Here is a 27,643-nt window from a genome sequence, read left to right as displayed (position 1 = left end):
AATTCCAATTAGTGATTTATATTAAAGGAACATGATTTTAAGAGCAAATGTGTACGTAACTGAAAGCCAATACAGAGGTGCAACACCGGAGTGTATGTTCACTCTAATAAGGATCCTTTCAGCTGAATTTTGTTCAGGCTTTAGCTGCAATAAAGCTTAGCTCATAGGACCAACAAAGACAGTATTGTAGTCGTCCTATATGGATGAAATAAAAACATTGATTATCGACTATCTTATCAGCGTTAAGACAGAAAATATGTATATTTCTGGTAATATGTAGTAGTTCAGGTGGGTAGCTGGATCACCATGTGTAGGCTGCAAAGGAACAAGTAATAGGTTTATTCCATGCTGAAAAAAAAGAAGAAAGAAAATACAATGTTTCGGCCATGGAGCCTTCTTCAGGTGTGAGCTGAACTGTCACACCTGAAGAAGGATCCACGGCCGAAACGTTGTCTTTTCTTTCTTCTTTCATTCTGGTAATATGTCTTAAATAATAAAAACACATTTTAATTATTGTGGAGGTGGCCCTTAACAGATATAAGTAGTAGTACCAATTACCTTAAATGCCAAAATTTCATTTCTTCACATTTAAAATTTTGTGTAAAGTCACCTAGAACTAACGAAGACTTTTCAGAGTTTAATTGTGGAAAATTTTAATACAGTTAAATAAATTCAATATTTTGCTAATGTTTCAAGACTTCATAGAGATAAAGAATTCTGTATCCAGTATAGCAGTGAAAATTAACACATAATATAATATATGATTTCTATGACCCAAAGGTAACATGTAAAAGTATAAAGAGAACATACTGTATCAAGAGTATAACCATAAGTAATATTTGGTAAATCTGACTTTGATTCCTCCAAACAAAAAACAAAATCTATTTGAAAGATAGGATCTACTTTACTGTAGCTAGCATAATACATTACCCATCAAGCCCACCCATCTATTAAGATATAATCAAGCACTGTATCAAAACCAACACTAAGGTCTGGAAAAACTCTATTTTAAATAGTATTTGAATCTGTGATCATAATTGTTTCATAGTCTAACTAGGGCAGTGTATGAACTATGATGGGACAAAATCCAAAATGTTTTAAAAATGGTAATATTTAAGTTTTTTTATTGCTTTTCCATGACCTTAAGAAAGAAAGATTGGAAATGGTTAATAAAAGTTGTTTATGAGGAGGAGATTAACCAAAGTAATTATACATTGGAACTAGAACTACCTTTCCAGTGAATGATTTTTTACTGCAAAGTGTTACAGATGTGACATCACTGGAATATGATCTAACACACTGAGTGAAATTTTCATCGGTATGATGGTCATGATACAATCCTGTGTATTCAACGGAGGTTTTTAAATGAAGTTTAAGAGAGATACCATCAAACAAGCCAATTGCACCCACCAGTTCTAAATCATAATCATTACTAATATTCACAATATACTGTATATCAACCTAAAACCTCTTTTCCACATTTTGTTTCATGTGTTATTCATCTATACTGTACATGGAGCATGTTTCAAACTAAACTGGCAGCAAAAGAAAGCGAGGATGAAAGAGTAAAAATATCATTTTGTTTCATGCATTATTTGTTTCCGTTAAGAGCAAGAATCTCTGGTTCCCATAATGAATCTATTGTTTTGTCTGCATTTGTTCCTACATCATTCATCCTGCATCTCCCATTACTGCCATCACTGATATCAAATACTGGACTCTTGCTACATTGCTGATGACTTTACAATCATTTTTTCCTTTAAAAAGAATACACAGAAGATGTTTTTTTTCTACTTCTCTGAAGTCTATAACAGGCAAGCTTGTTTTATCCAGCATACTTCTTCTTTTCCCAATGACATCACCCAGCATGCTGCAAAACACCAGTTTATCAAAAGGATCCCTGGGTTGCTTTCACCCTTATTACTATCTAATCTATCTTATCCTCATGTTTGCATTTCTCTTCATATTCCCTTTTCACAGTTTGTCTTGGTTTTGTCCTGAAAATGTCTTTATGCCATTCTTGCTCTTTTCCATATCCTCCTTTTCATTAATTTAATCTCCACTTTTGTGTGGTCTCTTCTTTTTCTGTCCCTGATGTCCAACACACCCCAATTACAACAATATTTGTCCCGTTGGCTTAAGTCTCCTCCCTCTCAGCCCCTGTTGCCTCTGATGCAACCTCCTCGACGTGAGATCTGTCTGGCATTCTACCTTTGGCTTAGTCAGCAGGCATGCTACAGCTTTTAATGTCTGCCTTTCCTCCTGCCCCTATCACTGGCATCTAAGCCCAACACCTTTGGTGCCTTCAGCCTCGGCTTCAGATGTTTTCATCTTCAGAAGATGTTTTCGTCTTCAGATGTTCCTTGGTCCACTGCTCTTCAGTAGAACTCTCTGTTAAACTCAATTTTTACATCATGTGTATACGTTCACTATAATGCGGGAATTTCCATCCATAACAGCAATAACTTCTCTGGATACTTTATGTATTTTATAGTGTAGGCAGATTGTCAACAAAAGTATAAAGTTGCTTAATATTGAAAAGTGGGAACATACAGTGCAAATGCTTGAATTTTCTAAATTTTACTTAAATTTACATTGTTTCGTCCAAAACCAAAAATGTCAAACAAATCACACCCAAGCATGCAGAACGTACATTGCTTCAGAAATACCTCATGTATTTTCATCACTATTAATTAAGAATGCAATGGGAATCAATTATGCTGCTTCGGTGTGATGTTATGAAAGACAATGATATGCCTGTAGAAACTATTAGAGGGGACATTCTATTATTGAACACATTGTAACCTTCAGAGTATGAAATGCCAACAAGAAGTCACATTTATGGTCCATCTATCCACCATCCTTCAATAATTTGCATTACGGAAGAGATAAGTGAGGCCTACCTTAGTTGTTTTTACTTTATTCCCTGTAGCACAGCTCCAACCTTTAAGATCTGGTAGAACTTTACATTCTTCTCCATCCAGACATGGATGCATCTGACACCACCATTTCTGTTCCACAATTGAGGCTATAAAATATGAAAATATTAAGGCAAGGTTGGAATTTGAATATATGTGCAATAGCTTAATGAACACACTTAGTTTAGCAGAAAACATTAATTCACCACTTCGCAATATATCTATTTAAAAGAAAGTTTTAGAATTTTAGAATGATTGTGAACAAAAAGAGGCGTGTGTATAAGATAAAAGCTTAGGATATGAATCCATTTTGTAGCATAATTAATGTATTGCTTTTTTACACACAAATGGAAATACAAATGAATATATACAGTATCTTTATGACTGCAAATGACTGGGAAAGTTTAATAAGCAATTTAAATATTGCAATTTGGTTTTTGGTAATGAATAAGAATCTAAATGGCACTGACAGAAAACTACAGAAGATGATTTGAAAGTAGTTTATTAAATGTCTTACACGTGACTTTTTAAATTGTTTCAGTAATATTATAAAAAAAATCATAAAAAAGAATCAGTTAATCCTTAAAAAGTTACACCACACATCCACTGATGGCATAAGCAAAGAATTCAGAGTGGTAGCACATAAGCCTCAGACAAATTTTCTTAAAAGCTTCGTTTAGCCCTCTTGACTAAAATAACTCATAAAACTCTTAAGTACAAGCTTATGATGAATATTTAAAATTCAAACACCTTAATCTATCATTCTTAATAGGACTATTTTACCATATTTCGACTTCAGAAAGCTTTATTTTTTATTTTAATGGTCAGTTGTTGAACATTTCAACAGGACAGAAATATTCTAATAATTTATAATTGAGACCATTGAAAATTTAAGCATTAGGGAAAGATATCAAACTATCAGGAGGTTTTAAAATTTAATAACATTCAAAGTTCTGGGTTCTAAATCTTTTAATAATTAAAATAGTTAAATCACTAAGAAAACATCTAAAACATAGAAAAGGTGGGTTGGGCTCCTGTTTCAAATGTTATCCTTTATGTTCCACAACATTAAAAACTTTTATATTCTAATTTTCTTTTGAACATCTTCTTCAGGTCTATTTTGAGTATAGAGAATACATTAACCCTTGTAAAAAACAATTTGTTAAAGTATAAAAAGAAAATATATCCATTAGAACACAGATTAATTTATTAAACCCGATGACTGGGTTAATTCAACATTTCTAACTACCACTTTATTGCACATTTAAGCTTGATATAGTATTTAGTGGGATCTTTCTACTTAAAAGGGTTTCCTTTTACCAAATGGAACCAAATGGAAACTTGTTGGTGGGCCAAATTCAAGTTAATCCAGATGGTTGTAGAATAAGACTTTGAATTAATGTAGGTAAATACTTATTTTACAGAATAGTTGCAGAATATGCTGTAATTCTTAAAAAAAAGAGTTGAATGGTATATTTGGTTAACTTAGATTGTAGTGTGTGAATATGACTATTGTAGTGGAAATGCTTATTAATAAGACAGAATTAAGTCTTGCTGTGCTTTTCCTAGTGAGGCCCCTCTCTCTCATCTCTATGGTCCAAGCCACAGAGAAGCCATTCATGTTGGTTCACTGATTTAAGGATGTTTGTCTTCCTGTTAGGAACAGTTCCCAGGATCAGGATGCAACCAGCTATCATGATAGATGTATACTCTTGGCACCTGGTTGTCTAGTGAGACTCTATGCACATCTGGATTATAGTCCTAGAGTCAGAGGTCATGGTCAATCACTCCTCAAGTTGACCAACGAATGAGGAACCTGCAGGGCGTGGAAACCCCAACTGCCCAGCAACCTCCTGACCAATAACCAACTATATTGTCCTCGAGTTAAAAAACTTTGCACAGAGTTCCAAGATGGCTCCTCCATGCACCCTTGCACTCCTTCAGACTCATGTGAGCAACTTGGCTGTCTGACAATCACATGACTGCCAGTGCTACAGTCTGAGTGTTGTAACTTTTTCCCAAGTGCCAAGCCAGAGAGAGCCCATACGAGGTCAAGCCTGCAGCAAAACTGATCAATGGAGCAATACGATTGAAGTTTTGTCGACATCTGAATGCTTTTATTCAGAGGTAGCTGCTACGCTGAAAGAAAACCAAGTTTCTCCCCCAAAGAGTGACTTGCTCTGACCACACAGTCACCTCTATGAACAGATTCACTAGTTCAGCGCAAGGCTAACTAGTAGGTCTCTGGAGAGTAACAATTTTCCAGCGCAAAGCCGACAGAGGAACTCTCTCTCCTTCTCCTCATGACTCTGAGCCGCACCAGGACTGGTTGGGCATCGAGCCAGGAGACCACGGATTGGATACCGCTTCAACAGAGCCTGTCAGCTGTTCCTTCCCTGTCCGTGCCAGAAGATACAAATCCATACTGGATGAGTATAAATCCAATATTCTACTTTACCGATCTTGAGAATTCAATTGTTATCTCAACACAGGTTGATATCAATTTAATTCGTATACTGTAAGTTACGTATTTACTTCTACTTTAGATACTTATGAGTATCTAAAGTAGAATCTGTATTAATGAGACTGATTAATGAGATAGTGTAGTCGAATGGTATACTAAATGCATATTTCTTTGTTTTGTACCTCTTCGCTATTGTGATATATTCTGTATCTCAGTAACCCTCACAATAAGATCTCCCATCTGTATCCAGACAGACTGTTATATGTTTTTATATGCACAATTTGATGTATTAATAAATGTATTTTGTGTATTTGAGTCTGTGTATGTGTATTGCTGATTATTCTGAAGATTGATTCCTAATAGCGAAAGGAACCACCACGTAATTTATTGTTACAATTAATAAACTGTCCCAGTAAATTCACAAAACCTCTACACTATGATGAAGCATGGATCACTTATGTATAATTGCGCTTCTTCTATGTTTTCTTCTCCCATGATCCTTATTTACAAAAAGATTCAAACGTTCTCAGCATATTGTTGAAGCACGTTCCTATGACTAGATCATACTTAATGAAGGCTCCTTAATGAAAACTCTTGACAAATACTTGCAACTTTGGTTCAGTGGCTTCTAGAGTCAAACCTAAGTTAACATATTATTTTATGATTTCTGGTTTCCATTATGGTCGACCTGGAAAAGCAAACCCACAAATAAAGAGAAGGACTTTTTTGCACCAGCAGTGTGCTCAGAACCTTTTGACCCAGCATGGTAATGTTCCTTTGTTTTAAACTGAATTGTACATTTGAAAGACAACATAGTATTTATAGCATAAAGCACATTCCCAACATTTTCTTATGAAATATAGACTGATGGGAAAAAAAACGCAACACCCCCTCCTCAACACTCTGGCCCTCCTGACTGCATGGAAGAGGCTGAAGTGACTCATCCATGAAGAGGACCCGATGCCACTGCATACGAGTCCATTGCAGCAGTCCATCCATTGAAGGTGTGAGCAGAGAGCCTATGACAGGTCGCCCTGCTCTAGGGCCAGCAGCATGGAGCCTCACTCTCCTGTCACCGATGCGGGCATTGTCTCTGCCGGCAGTTTCAGCAGCAGTACAGGTGGCAGATCTGAAACGATCTCTCAGATGGACCAGTCTGATGTGTCGGTCCTGCTCTGGTGTGGTCCCTTGAGGGCAGCCGGATCTTGGACAGTTATCTGTCCTGCCGTTCTACTGAAACCTTCTCTGCAGTTGGGACACAGTGGAGCAACTTACTCCATAATGTCTGGACACGCTGGCACATGTCATGCCTTCCTGCAGCGTGCCAATGGCCCTCTGCCTTGCTTCTGGTGACATTGGAGGCATTACGGAATGCATAGAAAACTGACGAAGTGTGGCCTTTTTCTTGCAGAGACCTAAGCTTTGAATTAAGGCCTTTTAAAGGTGACCTGATCAGGCATTGTTTCCACTTGAACCTCATTGGGTAAAAGTGCACCTCATGAGCTTTTGTGTGATTGGCAAGTTGCAATGCCTCACAGCACAAGCTGTATTTGCCGGTCAGAGGGCTTAAAACAAATCGACAACGTTTTGTGAAGGTACAAAAGGTATAACTATAGTATTCACATTACAGAAAATGTTGCGTTTCTTTTTTCATCAATATATATTAACATAACAAAACAGTTTGCTTTTTATGTTTATTAATAAACTTTAATTGTTACTGTAACAAGATTTGGGCTAAATAGTTTGATCTAGAGACAATTTTCTTTTCTTCATATTATCCTACCACCCCTGGAGGTGCAATTCAATTTATTTCTCATATCTGATGCATCCCTAATTGGAAGCTTAAGAAAAAATAGAACAGGGTTTCCTGACTAACTTTGGAAGGACTATGTTTAATGTGTAAAAATGACAGAAGTCTATCAACGGCGAGAACAAGCTGTCACAGTCTTTAGTAACATTTAGTAACATGGGCCCAACTACTAGCAGTATTTAGATTTGTCAATACGCCTTAACTCCTTTTTTTCTACACAAAAGGTCACAGTAGTATTTAGAAAATGTAACCAATGTAATTGAAAGAAAAATTGTGAAACATTAAGCTGCAAAATATATGGCTTAAGTGTGTTAAATTTGGTTAATATAATTATGTTTACATAAACATCTCCACCTTTTTGAAAGTTTAGACATTAGACAACCTAATTAAATTTTTATGAATCATCCACACTCATTGCTCAAAATATAGAATAATTAATAGAAATGTGATAATTACATTATTTTTGTTGTTAGTATCTGTTGTTGAGCAACTGTTTGTATCTTGTTTGTAGCTGAAAGAAACAATTTCAAAAGGGAGTACAAGATTATGGTACTGTATATAAAATGCTGCACAAGTCAAATAATCAGCAGCCAAAGCTCCAGGAGGGACCAGAGATTAAGTTATGGAGATGTTGCTGTCTAGCAGTTCTTTAATGGTAATATTTTCAACAATTATCTAGCTCAATAAGTTACATAAGATAATCTCTGCAAATCTTACATGTGTGCATCTGTGACTTCTGCACGAGCTCTTGATGATCCACAAATCCAAATGACCAAATGCTGCTTATGTCTGTTTTATGTTTAGCTTGGTACTAATAAACTGCAGTGGACTGCTTTGGAACACAGAACTTTTATTTTTCTCACAGTGAAACTATCTGCCTTTGGTGATACCCACAGTTATGGAGAGACTAGAGACTAGCTTTCCACCTTACACCGCATACAGTTGATCACCCTGTTAGCTACATAAAAGCAATACAAAAAATAAGCAGTAAAGATCGCCTACAATAAAGACATACAATTATTTAATAAAACAGAATTTCTATACTATATTATTTAGAGATAATATTTCTCTTACATTTCTCTGAGGATATTGATTTAAAAAAAGTTCACAGTAACTGAGTCCTGGAAAAGTCTTCTCAAAAATGCACCTACCATCTACACAGGATGGGGCAGCACGTGTTGTCCCCGCCACTTGTCCTGGAAAGCAGGAGCATTTTATTGTTTGAGATCTTTCTTCTATCTTGTTCTTGTTGCAGCATCTGTGAATTGCCACAACTTCACATGTTCCAGTTTTGACATGGTGAACTGTGAAAGAAAAATAAATTAGCGTGCTGTATAATATATATATTTAATATTCTTCTTACCTGCTGCTTTGCTTTCCAATGGCAATATCAGCAAGGATTTCTGACAGATTTGTAAGGTTTAGAACCCATCAGTATGCTAAATGTTTGGTTGGGTAGGGTTATTCTAAATGCATGCTGTTGCAGGTTACCTCATATTACAAGTGGCTCACAGGCTATTAAAATAAGTGCATACTGTAGCATGTGATATCTTATTATATGTGATTATCATATTATAATCATGGAAACATCTTATTATAAAAATACTTGGCATTTTCCTCTGAACCCACTGCTAACAGAACTTTACCAATGAGAGAAGAGAATTAGAAGGGAAAGTGAAACAAACAGGACACAAGTGGAAACTACACGTAAGTGCATTTAAAACTGAGAACAGGTGGTACTGTTTTACACAGTGTTAATAGTCTGGAAAAAGCTACCTAGCCATATTGTCGAAGACGATACCCTGGCTTTTTACAGAAAATGGCAGGATGAGATCACTTAAATACTAGCAAAAAATGAGCTAGATGTTCTCCTCTCATTTGTTTATAATTCCCTTTCTTATGTTGTTAGAGATCACATTGGGATGACAATGCAAATTATACAAACAGTATTCTAAAATGCTGTTTAGACTGTTATAAAATAATCATCTTTATTAACATCACACTGCCAATATACTTAATAAATATCCCCAGTGCAGCCTCCTCAGCCTTCAAACATGCCTTTTGGTGTACCTCAGAATCTACTGATGCAGACTGAACCTTGCCCAATCAGGTGTCAGCATTAGACAAGGTATAAAATTACTGTAGAAACAGTAAGTTGTGAGAACATTGTCCACCAAAACTGTGCTAGTAATTGCAGGAAAAAAAGAAATTTGAGTAAAACTGTTTTTGTTTCCCAAATCAAGTCTAAAGCTGTGTAAAGCTCATGTTTTGAAAAGTGAACATCATTTATTTAATGGGCTCAGCAGGCATCTGCCATCAAATGAGGCAGTGCCTAACCTCCCAGATGGGATAATTGATACATGAATCTCGAAGGACAAGCCTGTTAAAAGTGGTAGAAGGAGCAGAAGGGTAAGTCTGTTTAAAGATTGATTAAGATTGATGTGTGACCACACTTAACTCATAACCTATGAATAGCGTAATACATCACAAAAACAATTTGATTTTCTTTATACAGCTCTTCAAGAAGAAAAATGTCAGCTTGTTTCACAGATTAAATTTGTAAAGTTTAATACATGCTGGCCTTTGTCTAATTTGGGTATTTTAAAATATTTTTTTCTTGAAAATAGCATGGACCACTACTGCCTCACAGCTCTCGGTTCTAAACTGAGCTCCGTTTAGGGTGGAGTTATTCCGTGTTCACAGAAGTTTTTGACAGATGGTTCATTTTCTTGTTGCCTTCCAAAGACATGCTGGCTAGCTGGTTAACAGGTATCTCTAAATTGACCATGTGTGCTTTTGTGCACTGTGATAGATTTAAGTCCTATCCAGGATGTTGTCCCTACCTTGCTCCCTATGTTTCTTGGTCAAATTGAAAATGCTAACCTTGAAACATATACCCCTAGCATAACAAGCAGTTAATAGCCATTTTCTTTCTGCCATGTGCTGTATAAAATCTTATTCAGATATTCAGTTTAATATTTATCTGATTATACATACCATCTTGAAAAGATTATATATCTTTTTGTCAATATATCAAGGTACATAGACAGCTCATGATCCTGTGGTACATGACCAGTTCATTAATTTTTACTCCTGACCATTGTCTGTTGTATGTTTGAAATAAACATACTGTAAGCATTCTAATCTGCACTAGGTGTCAAAGAAGTTATATGGCTTCTGCATGAAGGAAAAGTCCACTGTAAAATTAATGTTAATCAATTTGTTGTGGGAATGACACAACAACAGGAGAAAAAGAGATTGTGTAACCCCCAAAATAATAAGGATTGCTATAACCTGTCCCTTTCTTAGGTAGCTGTTAATGCCACTCAAGGAATAAAGCCTCCAGACATAATTTCACAAAACATTTTTTTGTAAAGGGACAAATGAGACATAGCATACAAGGCTGCCAAAAATATTCCACAGTCTATTATACGCTTGCAATTTGTCTTATAAAAAACACAGTATTATAGCCTTCTAATATTCCTTTTAAAATATTGCCCCAGTTCAAGTAATGTCTTTACAGAATGATGAAATAAGAGGGATCATTAATACTAATTACACAAGACCAATGAAGACACACTTAATAATGAGACACTTATTAAGCACAAAACACATAAATTCTGTAGGTGGGAGGGCAAAGGATAATAGAACATGAACTCAGTTTTTATTTCCTAAGCTCCATCTAAGTTTCAGGCGATTTCAATATCATTAATACCCCAGTGCTCCCATTTGTTTCCCTTTTTTTACATTTCTCTCCTTTATATTTCCCATACCTCTACAGACATACAGTTTCAAATCAGTGGCATTTACAGTACCTGCAATTAACCATAAACAATTAAACTCATTGAAATCTGGTAAGGAAATACAAATTATGTCAAACATAAATGTGTAAATGATTAAACCTACTGTATACAAAACCTAAAACAAAATTCAACACACATGCAAATACTGTATATGTTCTGGTATTACATCAGAATTAGTATTCAAATGAGAAGAGGTCATTCAGCCCATCTAGCCCATGGTAGTTATTAGCTACTGTTATTCCTGCAAGGATCTTTTCCTTGATCCTTGAAAGAAGCCTGGGTATCAACTTTAAAAACCTGGCTCCATATTTTCAAAAACCTTTGTGTAAAGTAGCACCTGCTGTTCTCAGACTTAAATGCACTTCCATATAGTTTCCAAAGGTTCTCGGATTCACGTTTCAGTGTTTATGTTGATGAAGTCCAGAAAGCTGACTTTGTCAATGCCTTTGAGGACTATAATGATTGTCTGTCACTAGAGGGCATTCAGTTAAGCCCTGCAATGTATCTGATTACTCTTTGCTGGACTGATTTAAGTGTTGCAATTATTTTATATTAATGGTAAGATCAAAACTGTACTCAACATTCTAAATAAGGTTTTACAACTACTTTGTACAATTATAACAATGTCATATCCATTGATTTAAATGCTAGACTTTTATCTATATTGTAATGTTTATTGCTGCCTCATATACAGTAATATAGAATATGTAAATGCTGTGTCAACACAAACACCAAAGATGTTTGCATAAGCAGCCTAATCAAAGTCAGAATTCTCCATTTTGTTTCTCTAGTTCATGTTTTTGCTTCCTGCAAGTAATGATCTCCATTAAACATCATCATCCATTTGCTCAGCCAGTCTTACATTTTATCAAAATCTTTTTGAATTTCATTTGCTGTTACCATTTTGCTATAATCAAAACACTTGAGGAGTTTAGTTACTACTGTATACCACAATGTACATAAATTAGGAACAGCAGGAGCCCTAGGATAAATAACTATGCTACTACACTGATTGCATTGCTCTGATTTGAGAGTTCATCCCTTATCTATACTATTTTCTAATAACCAATTATCAATCCAAGCACATGCATATCCTGAAATGCCTTAATCTGAAAGTTAGTCTTTTATGAGAAATTTTATCAAAAGCATTATGAACTTTTAACTATAAGTTATTGTATGGTCTGTTTGGGTCCTTCACTGCTGTTGCTTGTTCAAAGAACTCAATTTGGTCTATTAACAATCCCCTAGAATCCCTTTTCATATAGGTGATCCTAACGTTTAGTTCTAATAATTGTTTCCATACATTTTGTGACAAGGCATATTATTACACTAAGAATTACAGTAAATGTCATTAAAGATTTCATGTTCATTTTTCTGTTGCCTTAACCAGACAATAATAGCAGCTCAGACCTCTGTGTAAAGCACTAAGAATAAGAATTTTAAAGCAAGACAGTTGAAAAGATACGTGTCTTAAAGTCTGTAAACAGAGAAGGACATTAAAAACTGTGTCTATCCTCAACCTCCCTAGTGATGAGTGGTCCAACATGGCACCTCTCAGTCTGGAACCCACGAAGAGAGGGTACCCTCAAGAGAACATGGTCAATCACACAAAGGATGAGCAACCCATAAGAAACCTGTAGGTCTTTGAAAATACTACACTTGATGACATAACCAATCACCAATCATGATTTCCATGTTTAAAAGATACTTCACACTTTCTCTGCTTGCTCCTCCTTATCAATCCGGGAAAATCTGACAACATCACCAGCCACTTGACTGCAACCACTGCCATCTGAGTCAAGACTTTAATTTTAATTCAAGAAGCCAGGCTGAGGGAGATAGTTTGATCCTGTCTGCAACAGAAGAAATCTTGTGTCTTGCAAACCAGTTAATTTTGCGTAATCGATAAAATTAATACAGTCGGACTTTATGGTCATCATCTTAAATATCACAGAATGTTCTGTATGTGTGATAATGAAAAGAAAGACAGCTACAGAAGAAAACAATGCTTACTTATAGAAACAGATTAGATTTTTTGTTATTGTAAAAGGAATAAATTTATTGATGGCCACTTTTTAATAAAGACAAGCAAACTTTTGATCATGCTTAAGTTAGAGGTACACGGGCTGGAGTTCAATGGGTGAGGTTTGTTTTCCTCCAACCAGATAGAAGAGGGCAGGATTCATTGATCTGCACACTAAGGCCTGTCTCTTGCCAGGATATGCTGTTGTATTGTGCAAAACAAACCATGAAAGTGCATAAGCCACAATGGTGATATTTACTGTACATGCACGATAGGTGAGCAGATGTGGGCAAGGGTAGAATTTGACTTTCTCTCAAACTTGTTCATAGAGGGGCCAACGGGGAACTGTAGTCCCAATTTCTCAGACCAGTTATTAAATCTTAAAATTACAAATTTTGAATTAAGCACAAAATCAGGAACTTTGTGAAAGTACTGTAAGTCACCATGTTGTCGCAAACTTGCATTCAAGTTCCCACAAATTGCGACATGATGCAGCCCCTCCTGCTCATTAGTCTTTGTAATGACTAATGTAATGCGATGTAAGAGCAAATAAATACAGGTTTTACAGTAGACATTTCGCCACAGAAATGTTCCAACGTGATCTGTGCACAAAGTTAACAAGTAACGACTATTTGTTAGCACAACTGTCTTGAAATCTAAATAAATATTTCTATTGGATTAAAAGAGACATATTCACAAGCCTACTTGATTACAAAGTCAGAGGGCTGCACATTTTGTTGCATTGTTCTGAATCACAGAACATGGCACTGTGCATACCTGGAAATTTAGTCTATTTTGTGATGTAAACTGGAGGATATACAATTTACTGTGTACATTTTACATTTATTGCAGTTTGAAATGCACTCATCATTGCTGAAGTCTTCAGTCTGGAACCTATAGAATCTGGCTTGTGCCCAGCACAACAACAGGGTTTTCACCATCCTGTCCTGTTAGGTGGCCCAAAGAAGTAACAGTGGCTGATGTAGATCTGCAGTCTTCTTCGCTGCAACTGTGTAGGTGTACCAGCACCATGGTGTATCTACATCTGTGGGGAAAATACTAACCGTTTGGAGCTTTCAGCCCAAAAAAGAATGGTCTGTGACAAAGGCTATTAGTATAGCAGCAACCTGTTCTTTAGCCCTAGCGCTGGGTAGAAAAAAAGAGAGTAAATAACCAATGCTGTAGCAGATGGCTCTTGCAACTGGAGCAAAGCTACTTGTCAGCCCGAAGGCTGGAAAAAATAATATATACACCCTGCACTGTGGCTAAAGAAAGATATACAGCATGCACTATGGCAAACAAAAAATATTCAGACTGTGTGTTGGTAAGGGCTGTTGCAGCAATAACAATGCTACCCTTCAACGTTAAGGTTAGCATTTATTGATGGAAAAATATAAGCCAATGTCTTCCAGACAATGGCGGGTTTAGCAGATTTTCAGCTAGTGCCAGAGTAGAGGCTGATGCAATTCAAAGAAGGTACTTGCACTTCTCGTTTTGATCATCACTGATCATTCCTTATTCAGCATTCCATTTATCTGGCCTAGAGCAGGGTGCATAGCTGATGCCTGCTCTGGTGATTTCCTGTGAGCTGTACATCCCTATCTTAGATAGAGGGAAAGAGTCCTCAAGGGAAGTAATGACCCTAGAGGAGATGGCGCATTGCAGCATCGCTGCATCCAATTACATCACCTTGTTTTTATCACTAAAATATCAATATAAATTGAAAACTGTATATATACTAAAAATGAACTTCATTTGTCATATACTGTATGTGACTACATGCATACTATCTAAACCATTCTGTATTGATCTAACTGTATTATTTTATTATTAGCTATCCCTCCATGCTTTGAATCTCCAGTCAATATAATTAATTTATTATAAACACCTTGATAACTTTTATCTATACAGTATATGGAAAGAAGAGCAGCATTCCCAGCACGAAGTCCAGTTCTCCCAGACTATTCACTAATCTTAATATTATACTCTGTCTTACACTGGAGTCGTCTTTAAATCCATCTACAGCATGCACCATTAATTCCCACTGTTTTAAATTTAAGATTCAGGTGCTATTTTTGAAAATCCAGATATACAATATTATAGGTAGTATAAGTATCCATGTGTCGAAGTTTGTTAAAATGTCTAGATTTGTACAACAACATCTTTCTCTGTGGAACCCACAGGGGACAAATGTGAAAGCGAGTTTCAGACTCCAGGTCTCATATCAAGTTGAGACACATTATATCTTAGGTGAGGAGCTTCACTCAAATTGCCACAATAAATGTCCTCCCGTATAAATGCGACTCAAAGATGTAATCGTAAATGATTACTTGACTTTTCTGGTTAGGTAAAGAAAAAAGATTAATGTACTCAAATATAGCATAAACGTGATTCTAGTTTGGCTCTAATGAGAGACTGCAGCACAGAAAAAGTTATAGAAAGCTGGCAGCTGCTGTTAACAATATTTTGTTTTAGAAGCATATGTACCATAGCTACTATGAAATGACAGAACAAGCCTTGTTATCTTATTTCGTTATCTTAGTAATAACATATTACTCTATACCTACATTATTCTCAAAATTTGGAAATGCTCAGAGTGCCACTAAAACATATATTTAAATTACACCTTAACTAAAGCACTGTATCAGTTGTGTACAGTAGCAGCTGTTATAGATTTTGCTCATTTTGCTTCTATTCTTGTTCTGATTATTCATTTTTATCCTCCTGCAGGCATCAACTGTGATTATTTCTTTCTTCTCAGCCTGCATTTTAATATTAGCAGGAACAATTCCTTTCATGCAGTCTCTGAATTTATCGTTGCTTTGTGCGAGATTTTGGGGGGGTGTCTGCAGAGAATGCATTTTAGTACAAAGACTTGATTGAAAAACAAATGGATTGTTTTTCTTATGTTCAGCTCAGGAAAAAATATGAAAAGAAAAAGGTTTATTTTTAACTTTTCAAATGCAATACATGATTAAAGAAGCTGTATATATAATCTGAATCTCCCTGTCATTTCTGTTTTTATTGGTTTCATATCCTGTTGTAAGTGTTCTGCGCTGTTATTCCTCCTTGAATTATTCTTTATCATGATAGCTGGCTATAGCACTAAATCTACCTTCTGAAAAAACATCTCATATCTGAAAGAGAGGACGTAAAGTGGGGAAGAATATGATCATTGTACTTGCTAAAGATCATGCATTTTACCAGGAAGACAGTGAATGTTTCTGTTTTACGTAACAATTATTAGCTTTTGCTTTTTTCTTTAAGCCTTTAAGTAGGCTGTCTAATTATATTTGTACTTCAGTAATTGCATTAATGTTTGAGCAAAAACAGCAACAGATAATCAAATTGAACATGTAACACAATATGCAACAATACAAGGATGAAGTTCCAGAGCTGAAGATGTGCATTACTCCTTTAAATTAAACCTACACCTTCTTTAGTGTTTTATTGATGATTTATGATAATGTCCTCATTGAATATTGAATATTGAATTTTTATAATGTGGATATTTTGCAGAGTGGGACTTTTACATTAACATTGTTTAAAAGGTGATGTACAGTACTGTAACTTCTGGTTAACATGTTAGAGATGCATTTAAGAAAGTCAACATTAAGTGATTAGAGGAAAACAAGTTTAGGTAGTCTAGTTACGAAACATTTACAGTAGTTGTCAACATTTTGTATTTTGTATTTGTATCAGCCAGAAATTACTAACTTTTTTATCTCCAGGTTATATACATCTGTTTTTTTTAAGATAAGAATAATTTATTTCCAAGTTTCTTTCTTAAACAGGCTAACTGTATGCATTGTTGCTGTGAGGTATAAAGACATACTTATGTCTTGTGCTTGGAGTCACTTCACCATCATGAACTAATTTATTTTGGCACTGCTTTGTTAGAAATTGTTTTGTCCATTTCTAAATGAGTGCTTCAATAATCTGTTTTTGACAGTTCAAGAAAGGTCCTCCTTCCTGGCATGCTCATTTTGGAACTACAGTATGTAAACCACCTCTTAAGTTGTCTGCTATTTATTGCAGTCCTGCTTGCAGCCATTTTGAATCTAGATTTATAATCTTTGGAAAAACCACTGTTAATGAAAAAAACAACAGTTATACAGTGTATAAAGCTGGCAGATAGTGTATGCTCTATAATTTAAACGTACTCATGCTGCTGTACATTATGTTTACAGATAAGATCAACAGCAAATTTGCATTATGAAGAAGTTTTTAACCAACTTTCATATTCAGTTTTACCCATTCCAGTATCATGTGATAAATCCCTGAGGTGAAGGTCTTCTAAATTAGATGACAAAGTGAACTCGAAATGCCTAGTAATTCATGTGACAGAACAAAGAAAGATCTAAGCCTGGGCTTTAAAGGTAAGCCTTCCATGAGAAATCTGTCATGAATTATCTTTCTCTGATGACCTGTTACAAATATAAAGAAAAATCTGAGGATTGTACAAGAGCAAAGGTCAAGGAATGATAGTGAGTACACATGAAACATGTTGATCCCTTGTATCCTTTCCTTTATACTGTAACAAACTGAGAATGACTTTGGTACTAATAAGGAATTAATATAGACTAATGGAAACAATGCAATATCCTTACTTTTACAAAAGTGTTGTCTAAAAGTGTTTAAAAACATTAAAAAATATTAAAATATTAAAAACTAAATTTAAGGCCAATGCTTACAGTAATTATTAATGTTTAAGCTCCTAAACGTCTGAGAGAAGTTCTGTTCATGCCTAGCTGCTCAGTAAAAGTTAAAGAAATGCAAACAAATTAGGTGATGCTTCTTAGGGCTGTACAGAATTCAGATGATTCCAAAGACTTGATTAATTCTTGAGTGACATATTTTAATTCAGAGGATTACACTTTTAAATGGTAATGAAGATGTGTATAATCTCCTGCCTGCAGTTGATACAGAGTTAAAATATTTCAAATTGCCCAATGATAAGCAGATGTGTTTAACTTTAAATTTTATGCAAAGATTATATTAATAAATAGAATATAATAGTAATTTGAGGTAACTGAGATTAACATTTTATACGTTATTACTTCTTTTTACCCCTTTCAAAAATAGCTAATTTTAAACTTAGCACGCACATTGATATTATACTCTATATCACCAATAATGTGAGCATTCCATCGTATCACACTTTTATCCATAATTCACAAACAGCACTCATTGACAGATAACTAAGCCACAAACTTAGACACCTTTAAGGCAAATTTTTCTTTTTTCAGAAATTAAAAACACAAAAATACCCATGCATTCTATGTAATGATTGTGTTACATCACACACTTAACACCGACAGTAGTTTCTGATAATTTAATTTTGTTTTTTACTTGAAAATTATTTTTTTCCAAAAACCTTTGTAGAATACAACATTTGGGTTTTAAAAAAACTATACTGCAGTGCTACTGAAATGTCAAAATTCAGGATCTTAACTACATTCCTATTTTTTTTGTATTTGAATAGCTTTTTAACACTGGGATTGATGCCCACAAGGCTATCTTACTATATGTTGTAGTCTAGGTCTACCTCCAACCAGTAGCAAATTCTACTGTATGACCTTCTATATAATGAATTTAGTGCATTCAGCTAGTTTAGAGAAAGAGAACACAAAAACTCTGTTTAATGTAGGTCACCGTGTTTCGCTTGAGGATTCTGTTGATCTTTACAATGACACTCTAGTACCTCTGCAATAATGCAAGTTATTGATAGTCTAGCCCCTATGAAATCTTGTCTTGTTTATTTTGCTCAATCTTATCACTGGTACATAAATGAACTCTGCTCTAAGAAGATAGAAGGCTGTCATCTTGAGCAGATTTGGAGGAAGAGAGGACTGCGTTTTCATCAACAGGCACATACTGTAGATCTGACCCTCAGAGATCCCTTAATGCAGCCAGATCCTCTTTCTATTCTAGCCTTATTGAGCGAGGCCGCTGTAATCCTTCAGCCCTCTATTGCAATAAAATGCCTGATTCAGTTAAAAATATTCTTCCCTTTACTTTACAGCATATTCAAGCAATTATTTTACATCAAAATATATAATATTAATAACAAGTGGCTGATCTTACTTCCTGTAACCATGACATCCATATCCTTTCCTCCAGGTTTAAGCTTCTCTTATTCTACTGTTGTTGATGCTATCTACAGTATGTAATCAAGTTTGTACATAAAATGCAGCCTACTACTTGTGTCTTGAGCACATTCTTTCACCCCTGCTCAAAGCTATCTTCTTATTTGCATTTGTTTCTAACTTCATCCATAGGTTCCTGAATTCCTTTGTGTTAAAAAAAAACTTTTTGAATGTGCCTCTTCTCACTAACATTGAAGAAGAGGTGGTAGCATCTCAATGGCTAAGTCACCTTCCATCTAATGACCTTTTCAATTTTTTATTCAGGGACACAGCATTGAAACTGCCACTGTTAAGTACTTAATGATTTACTGATGGCTTCTAACTGCATTATTTAATATTCTCTCTTCTTTCTAAGTGCAGCTTTTTTACTGTCAGTTATGACATCCTATTGGAACAGTGGTGCAGTGGTTAGCACTGCTGCTATGCCATTCTGAGGATGATTTTGCTCAGCCTTACTGAACTCACTCTTTATTATTGGGTGTGCTGTTTTATTTCTTACTTAATTTCATATTCATTTTTTCAATTCCTTTCTAAAAAGGTTACATTGCAGTACTTTGTAAGTTATGATTTGCTTTGATTTTGAAGTAACAGAGATCCTGTTTATCATTTATTACAGTTATTAATGTTCCTATCTATTACATTCAGTGCTAAAATATGTTATCTTTGTAAAAATGTGCACTTCTAGTTCTTCTTTATAAGTTATTTAATATGTGTTCTTCAAAGCTGGTTAATAAAAGTTTGAGTGGGAGGTGATAATACTGGTGTATGTGCAAATCATGATCTGGAGTGGCCCCTTTCTCTTTGCCTAGAGCCCCCAAAAGCCCAGGACTGGCCCTACTCTGGACAATTGTTTACAAACCCATGTCCTGTCTGGTGACACTGTGATGTAGAAGGTGCTGTCTTTCGGATGAGACCAGATGAAGTATACTTTGAGGTTATAGAATCTGGCCTTCCTAAGAATCCTCCCTTAATTAAAATGGTATGGACATTTCTTACTTCCCCTCCAGATATAGTGTAATGGCTGTTGATGCATAATCCCTGCTGGGCACCCAAGTGGGAGCTGCTCTTCAGAGACCGAGGAAATACATGGATGTACAGTAATAAAGTAGAAAAAATTTGCTACACTACTTGGGTTCTTTCTCCTGAGGTCTGCACTTTACTTTAGGTATATATTTACTCAGGTAGACACATTTGTCTTTTTACATTTACCAGAAACATCTGTGTTAGTCTTTTTTTTCACAATCCTGACTATAGCATGGGCCAGGATTCTCATTGGGTAGGGCACAGTCACATGCCTGATCTATTTACTTACTTTGGTGACATACTACTTAACAAGAGATCTTACCGATTTTTAAAAATAATCAATCAATATACACAATTCTACTGCCAAAAATGAAAACAAAAGAACAAATCACAGTCATATAGAAAATGGTAAAGAACACTGCAGGTCATCAATGGCCATACTCGAAACAAAATAGAATCCTCATTTGCACCAACTACAAATCTGATATGCTCTCTTAAATCTTTATTAAACCTCCCTCTTAATACATTTAATACACATAACTATCAAATTCATAAATGTATGCTATTATTATAATGAACTGTTTTTTTACTGTAGGTCACACTGTTAAATAAAAATAGATGCTTTTCAGAAAAAATAATTTAAGGATTCATTGTATTTACAGGAATGTGATCAGGTTTTGAAACTAACAAATGTGAATACATTGATACATTTTACTGCCAAAAAGGCATAAATAATGTGTAAAGGAACAAAGCCTCCCAAACATTACTGTGGCTAAACTAGCTAGTGACGCAAATTTATATCTTGCAGAAATTCTAAGAAATTAGTGATAATTTAAGTTTAAATGGATATTTAATATGATTATCTCTTCAGAGAATGCAGCTATAGAAGTACACAAATTTGATGTCAAATGTTCAGAAGAGAAAGCATCAGCACACACTTCTGGCTCAACAAACAAGTAGGTTAATATTGACAACCTGGAAAATCCCATCATATATCTATCACAGAGCACAGTGGACAAGGCAGTGACGAATTACATCTTCAAAGGTCTCATCTATTAAATGTTGCTAAATTACATGCATTTAAAGACCTTAATCATAATCTGCTGCATAATTTAACCGTCATATCAACAACTACTGTATGTAATAATAACAAGAGTGCTAAAACATGAAAATAATTTTTATTTATGCTATGAGTGAAGTGGAATGTATTGGCTTAGATGTGGATCAGAATAAAGGCTCACCACATTGATTCCAATAGTCTGGAGAAACCATCTACTCGCAAAAGTAGACTAAAAAGACTTCTACTAATCTAAAAGGCTCACATACTGTACGTTTGACGTTTTGGCTGATACCTTGAATGACGTCCATGCAGAGTACCAGATACAAGGGAAGATCATTAGAACTACCACAGACAATGGTTCAAAATTGCTGAGACCCAAAATACTGGACAAAACCGGAACCAGAGGAGGAAGAAGATGAAGAAAATCAGATTGAATTCCAAGAAATTGCAAGCATTCCAGACATGTCTTTAGTAATAGCTACCCTAACACCAGTGTTGTGCCTGCCACCTGTTAAACCTGCTGTCACCTGTAGATGCATTACCGGCTGAATCAAATGATTAAACCGGATGATGAAATATTGCGGTTGAAATTGTCAGAATGAGGGGAAGCAGCATTTAATTCACCAAGCCAGACAAGTTGGAACTCTGTACATGGCTGTGGAAAGAAGAAAGTTTTCCTCGCACTCTTGTATTTAGGCTACTAGTGTTGAAGTGATGCCTGTTTTATGGCTTTACAAAACTTAACAAGTTTTACATCTGTGCCCGAGACAAAATAATTGACATTTTAAATTTTGCAAGTTAATAATGATGAGAGTTACTGTATGCTGCTCAAAACAAGAAATGTAAAATGTGAGACCAGCTGTGCAAATAATAATGGCTCTGTTGGTAATAAGTAAAACATTTTTTTCTTTATAGTATATAGAAAAGGTAAGTGGCATAATAACTTCCAGGAAGTGATTCTATTGTGTCAATAAATATTTCAGATGATGAATGTGATTTCCTTCAAGATAAAAGGCTTCAATAAGTTTTTCTTATCAAATGTAATGGACAGGACTAAGGATGTAATTTATGGAAAGGTGACATAGGACAAAACATAGGAACCGTACAGAGGCTGCAGACAATAATACAGAAGACATTTGTGAAAAATATTTTATGTAATACATATGGCAATATTCTATCAAGACAGAAACTTAATTGCATCAGGAAATAGTGGTGCTTTTTTGAGAGACTAATCTGACTCAATCCTGTGTACATCAGCAGACAACAAAAGATGAAAAATGTATTGGCATTATCATATTGTAATTTAACATGATTTTACTGGGTCAGAAAATTCTATCACTGACACCATCTAATGGTGAGTAAAGAATTATGTCCTGCATTCATTGCTGAAAATGTCTTATGTGATTGATAAATTAACCACTTACAAATCTATTGGTCTATTTTACATGTAGTATCCTGGTCTTTAAATATTAACCCTTACTTTCAAGGTCACTTCAAAATTATATCAGTATGATATTTCACCGTAAAATCCTATGGACAATGCATTTTTGATGAATTTTTTTAACTCCCCTGATCAGACTATGTCTCCTAATGTGCAGAACCGAAGTTAAAATGAAATGCACTTTAAAAGGCACTATCATATTCAATCTTTTTTGATTGGAAGAAACAAATGATAGGATGGATGCTTCTATCTTTTATGGCATATGCACTACCAAAATATTGAATAAATTGTCTTTAATTGAAGTGTGTTTTCTAGATATATCCTTGGTTGCTTTTTATATTTTATATTATGATGAAACATTTTCCAGGAGAAATACTACTTATTTGTAATAAATAAATCAGGACATGAACATATGCATTACTTTTAGTTATACTAATTTCTCTATTGACACACTGGTAGAATACCAAGAATATCGTATTTAAGGAGAATCATATTTTTCTTTTAGATGTGGGCAGCACAGTGCCGCAGTGATTAGTATTGCTGCTTTGCAGTGCTGGGGCCCTGGGTTCAATTCCAGATCTGGGGGCCTATCTTTGCGTAGTTTGTATGTTTTCCCTGTGTTATTGTGGGTGTCCAGAGTTTCCTCCAAGTGCTCTGGTTTTCTCCCACAGTCCAAAAACATACTGGTAGGTTAACTGGCTTCTGGAAAAATTGGCCCAGGTTTGAGGACTTGTCCAGGGTGTACCCTGCCTTGCACCCATTCCTTGCCAGGGCAAGCTCCTGCTCCCTTGTGACCCTGAATTACAAAAAGCCATTAGAAAATGGACAGATGGGTGTTAGATGCTTTAGATGTTTAGATACAATAGGCTGATTTTACTATATTAACAGGTACACTAGCCTCACAATAAAATAAAACCACGGAGCATTTTAAATTGTTATAATGAATAATTCATGTGTGCTACATGGGTTACGGGACAATATTGTAACTGATTCAGATCTATCTCCAAAATATTTTTAAATCTTTACTATTTAAATAAATGTTTTGATTTACAGAATTCAGTAATTTTTAATTTTACAAGTTTGTTTTTACCTGTAAACATTTGTATGATTAAAAAAATCTAAATGCAATACCAAAAGTACAAACATTCTCTGAAAAGTCTAGCACCAGAATTCATTGCCACAACCTAGTTCATTATGTAATGTTAAGAGCATAGAACACAGTATTTATTTGCATATACTGTAGCTTTGTTTTTTGTCACTGATTGGCACAAAAGGAATATCTAACTCATTCTTCTCCTACAACCCAGCAAATTAAATGTGGCATGTCAGTCTTTGAGTGTCAGTATACTGTATATAGCTAAACAAAATGAATCCCAAAGATATCAAATTATTCATCCTTTTGCACATAAGAAATCTTGATACAGGACAATATTGTGGAAACAAATGTAATACAAAATGCATTACAAAATACTTCATTTTTATGCTGACCACAATAATCAAATTTCTTTTTCTTCTCCTCCATACTTAAATTATCTTATTCACTAAGAAAATTTGACTCTCTCTTTGGACATATTCAATGCTGAATCCATCCTTTGAATTTAAATTTATTTAAAGTAGCAGAAATATTTTTTTCGGGAGAAAACATTATAAATTGGGTGAGATCAATTTTAGTTTTGATCCCTTTAAAAGATTAACTATGTGATAAAGCTACAGTATGTGTACTAATTTAAATATATATTTGCATGTTATAAATGCTGGGATAAACATGATCTTTTCAAGTTCAGTCATTCACCCAGTAGTTATATATACACATGAACGTTCTGAAAAATTGCTTCCTTCATAATAAATATGGTCATGATGGAATAATAAAACATTTATTTAGTTAACAAATAATTCACTGTTTCATATTTTATGTAATTGAAAGTAGAATATTGGAGCTTCAAAATAAGAGTTTTAGCTCCCAAATATCAGTAATAACATTTCCTGTATTTATGAGGAATAGCCTCATATGACAATGAACCATGTTTTATTTGTCAGCAGTGTAAAAAGCTTTCTAAAGGCACTTCACTCAAAGTGCTTTACAGGCAATGGGGACTCCTCTCCACCACCACTGATGTGCAGCCCCACCTGGATGATGCGACAGCAGCCATAGTACGCCAGAACGCTCACCACACATCAGCTACAGATGCAGCCATTCAAAACGAGCGAGATACGCTGTGGTACAGTACAACACGGTGGGCGTGTCACATCTAGATGCATCATATCATGTCATACCGCATTATACCGCATGCAAATTAGATTATGTTAATAGTATCCGGAATCACCTTGTAAAACCGCCAGGTGGGGCTAATAAAGCTTAACCTCTCATGTACAGTATTTGAGCTGTCACCAGAAAACACCCGGTTTTGAATCCCGATCACTGTTGAGGGACAATCTTTATCCAATTAAGATTTTAAGTTGTGTACTCTTTAGACTTCTAATTTTAAACTGTGTATTACAGCATGTTAATCATTTAATATTAAAAAGCTGGTATATTTTATAAAAGCAAGATTTCTCAGTTGGACAAAAGTACATAACCTACCACCTTTACCATAAATATTTTAATTATGCAGAAATATTTTCTTTACCGAAGATATTACTAATAGTATTAATAATGAATGACCTTGGACAAGCTGTAAGCTCAAAGTATTACCCTGGTCCACTTACTTTGTAACCATCTTTGTAAACGAAGATACTTTTTTCATTGATAAAAATGAACACCACAGCATTTAGTTGATCCGATCATGTATACATTTCCAATCACACAAAGTAAATTTTGAGAATCTCTGATTCACTATGCCTTTCACATGTTCATTAACAATATTAATTTAGGAACATAAACATATTGTAACACTTACGGCCGACAGGCACTGTGTAAGAGCCGGCATACCAGAGCAGGTGACGTCACCGCCCTTCCCTGTGATAGCAGGACTACAGCTACTGGGCTGTAGAGAGATCTCTCTTTGGCTCTCCGGGCTGCGTCACTGCAGAGTGACGCGTGAGTCCCGGGTTCGAGCCCCCGACAGTGGGGGGCCGACCTAATGTGGCAAGGGGGCCCGCCTGAGCCCCTGTTGTGTTACAATATCATGTAAACTGTATATGGCTGGTATTGGTATTTTAAAGAAAAAATACACAACAGCATTCCATTTTCTCCCTAAAAATCAAAGCAACAAAGTCTTACATGTGGTCATTTTGGAATCATTTTACGTGCTCCTACTGACCATATTAAGTTTATATACTTTGTGAAAAGTGATAGTCTTTTAACCTTTTCTGCAAATTTGCTCGTTATCGGCATAAAAAAGCATACTTTTAGAATTTGATTAACAGGGATATAATATGTAATTGTGTATCTAAACAAATTAATAATGATATAACTATATTCATGTACTGTCTGGCGGAATAAACTGAAGAGTTAGATAATGTGACATGGAATTATTAAGAGTTAGTTAATGTGACATGGTATTAATAATGTAGCACTTTTGCTTTTCCCCAGCTCTAACAAGGGAACTGAACCCAAGCCTCCAACATCACTTAACAGGGAAGCAGCCAGTCGAGCTACAGTAAGATCTGCCCTCAACACTGACGCACCAGGTCCCTCCTATTGATATGAAAGGCAGTGACATCACCGCGCTGGCAAGCCCTGTCACCTGACCAGCGGATCACTGCATCAGAGTCAGTATAGCTTCTGGGAAATACATTTTTCCTGCATCAAAGTTTAACTTGTTCAGAGCGCCCTACATTAAAAATCCAAGCGTTTAATTTTGAGCTGAAGACCCTCACACCTGAAGAAGGCTTCACAGCTGAAACATTGCATTTTCTCTGTTCTCTTTTCAGCATGGAATAAACCTATTACTTGTTCCCTTGCAGACTACGCAGGCTGACGCGGCTACCTACCAAAGTAAATGTATTGCAGTATGTTTTATTGCAAGGTGCTCTGTTTTATTAACAGACACTCCAACTCAAGTGTTGTACAGTGATAATAGACATGGGTAATGTCATCCCCATTAAACAATGTGCTTATCGCACAAATCCTGCTAAACTAAAAATTAGACACAAGGCCAGCAGAGAAAAAGACAGACTGAAAATGAGAGAGAATGAACAAGCACCAGAAAGAGCAACACACTGGGTTCTATTTGGGTAGCTACACAGGGATAGGGTGGCGATTGGGTACAAGTATAACAGAGGTACATGTATAATCCGGGCGATCTCACCGAACTGTATGCCCATTTTGCAATGGGTTAGTGGCTCTCCTAGTCCCCGCCCTGACCACTACTACTCCCGTCCTGCCTAGCCGTTCCCTAGCCGGGCACTCTTCAGCCGCAGTGCGAGGTGAATGTGCTACAATATAATAGAGAGTCCCCATTACCCCCATCTTGATTAAAATCACAAACGTGTTTTCTATAAAAATGCTTTTATTTGTTCACAATCGGACTCACAGAACTCACATTCCTGAATGCCCGCCCCCCCTCAGCTCAACAATCTTAGGAAGAACATGAAACAACCTGTTAATAAAATTGTTGCAATTTTGTTCTGTCAGTTCTTCCTCCCAGAACTTGTAAATCGCATTGATCAGTTCTTGCTTTGTGCTAGGTTTAGCCATTTTCCGAATATAGTCTTTCAGAAAATGCCATACCATCTGTATCGGATTTAAATCTGGGGGTTCAGCTGGAGTTTTCACCCAGTTCGCTCCCTCTGCTTTAAGCCTCACTTTTGCTGCTGTGTGTTTTGGATCGTTGTCCTGAAAGAAATGTTGCCTTGATCCAAAGTGCTCCCTGATGTATGGGACAGCATGCTGCTTGACCACGACTTCCTTGAAGAATTCACAATCCATTATTCCTTTGAAAATAAGAAGTGGTTCCGGGTCTCTTCTAGATATACCCCCCAGACGTGAACCTTAAGTGGATGTTTTAGCT

The 27,643-nt window shown here is 35.7% G+C and overlaps 1 protein-coding gene across 2 annotated transcripts in view; it reads right to left on the bottom strand.

Annotated features, from left to right (window-relative positions):
• Window positions 1-27,643, bottom strand: part of tafa2 (TAFA chemokine like family member 2) — a 122,040-nt gene that overhangs the window by 7,897 nt on the left and 86,500 nt on the right. For both annotated transcript variants that reach the window (XM_015352952.2, XM_015352953.2), the window contains 2 exons: window positions 8,344-8,496; window positions 2,904-3,028 (listed from right to left, as the gene is read on the bottom strand). In XM_015352952.2, the coding sequence (XP_015208438.1) occupies window positions 2,904-3,028; window positions 8,344-8,496 (278 nt within the window). The remainder of the gene's footprint in view (window positions 1-2,903; window positions 3,029-8,343; window positions 8,497-27,643) is intronic.

This window comes from Lepisosteus oculatus, chromosome 7 (assembly GCF_040954835.1).
Source record: "Lepisosteus oculatus isolate fLepOcu1 chromosome 7, fLepOcu1.hap2, whole genome shotgun sequence".
NCBI lineage: Eukaryota > Metazoa > Chordata > Actinopteri > Semionotiformes > Lepisosteidae > Lepisosteus > Lepisosteus oculatus.
Note: the sequence above shows the minus strand (reverse complement) of the source record. Positions and strands in the feature narration are given on the sequence as shown.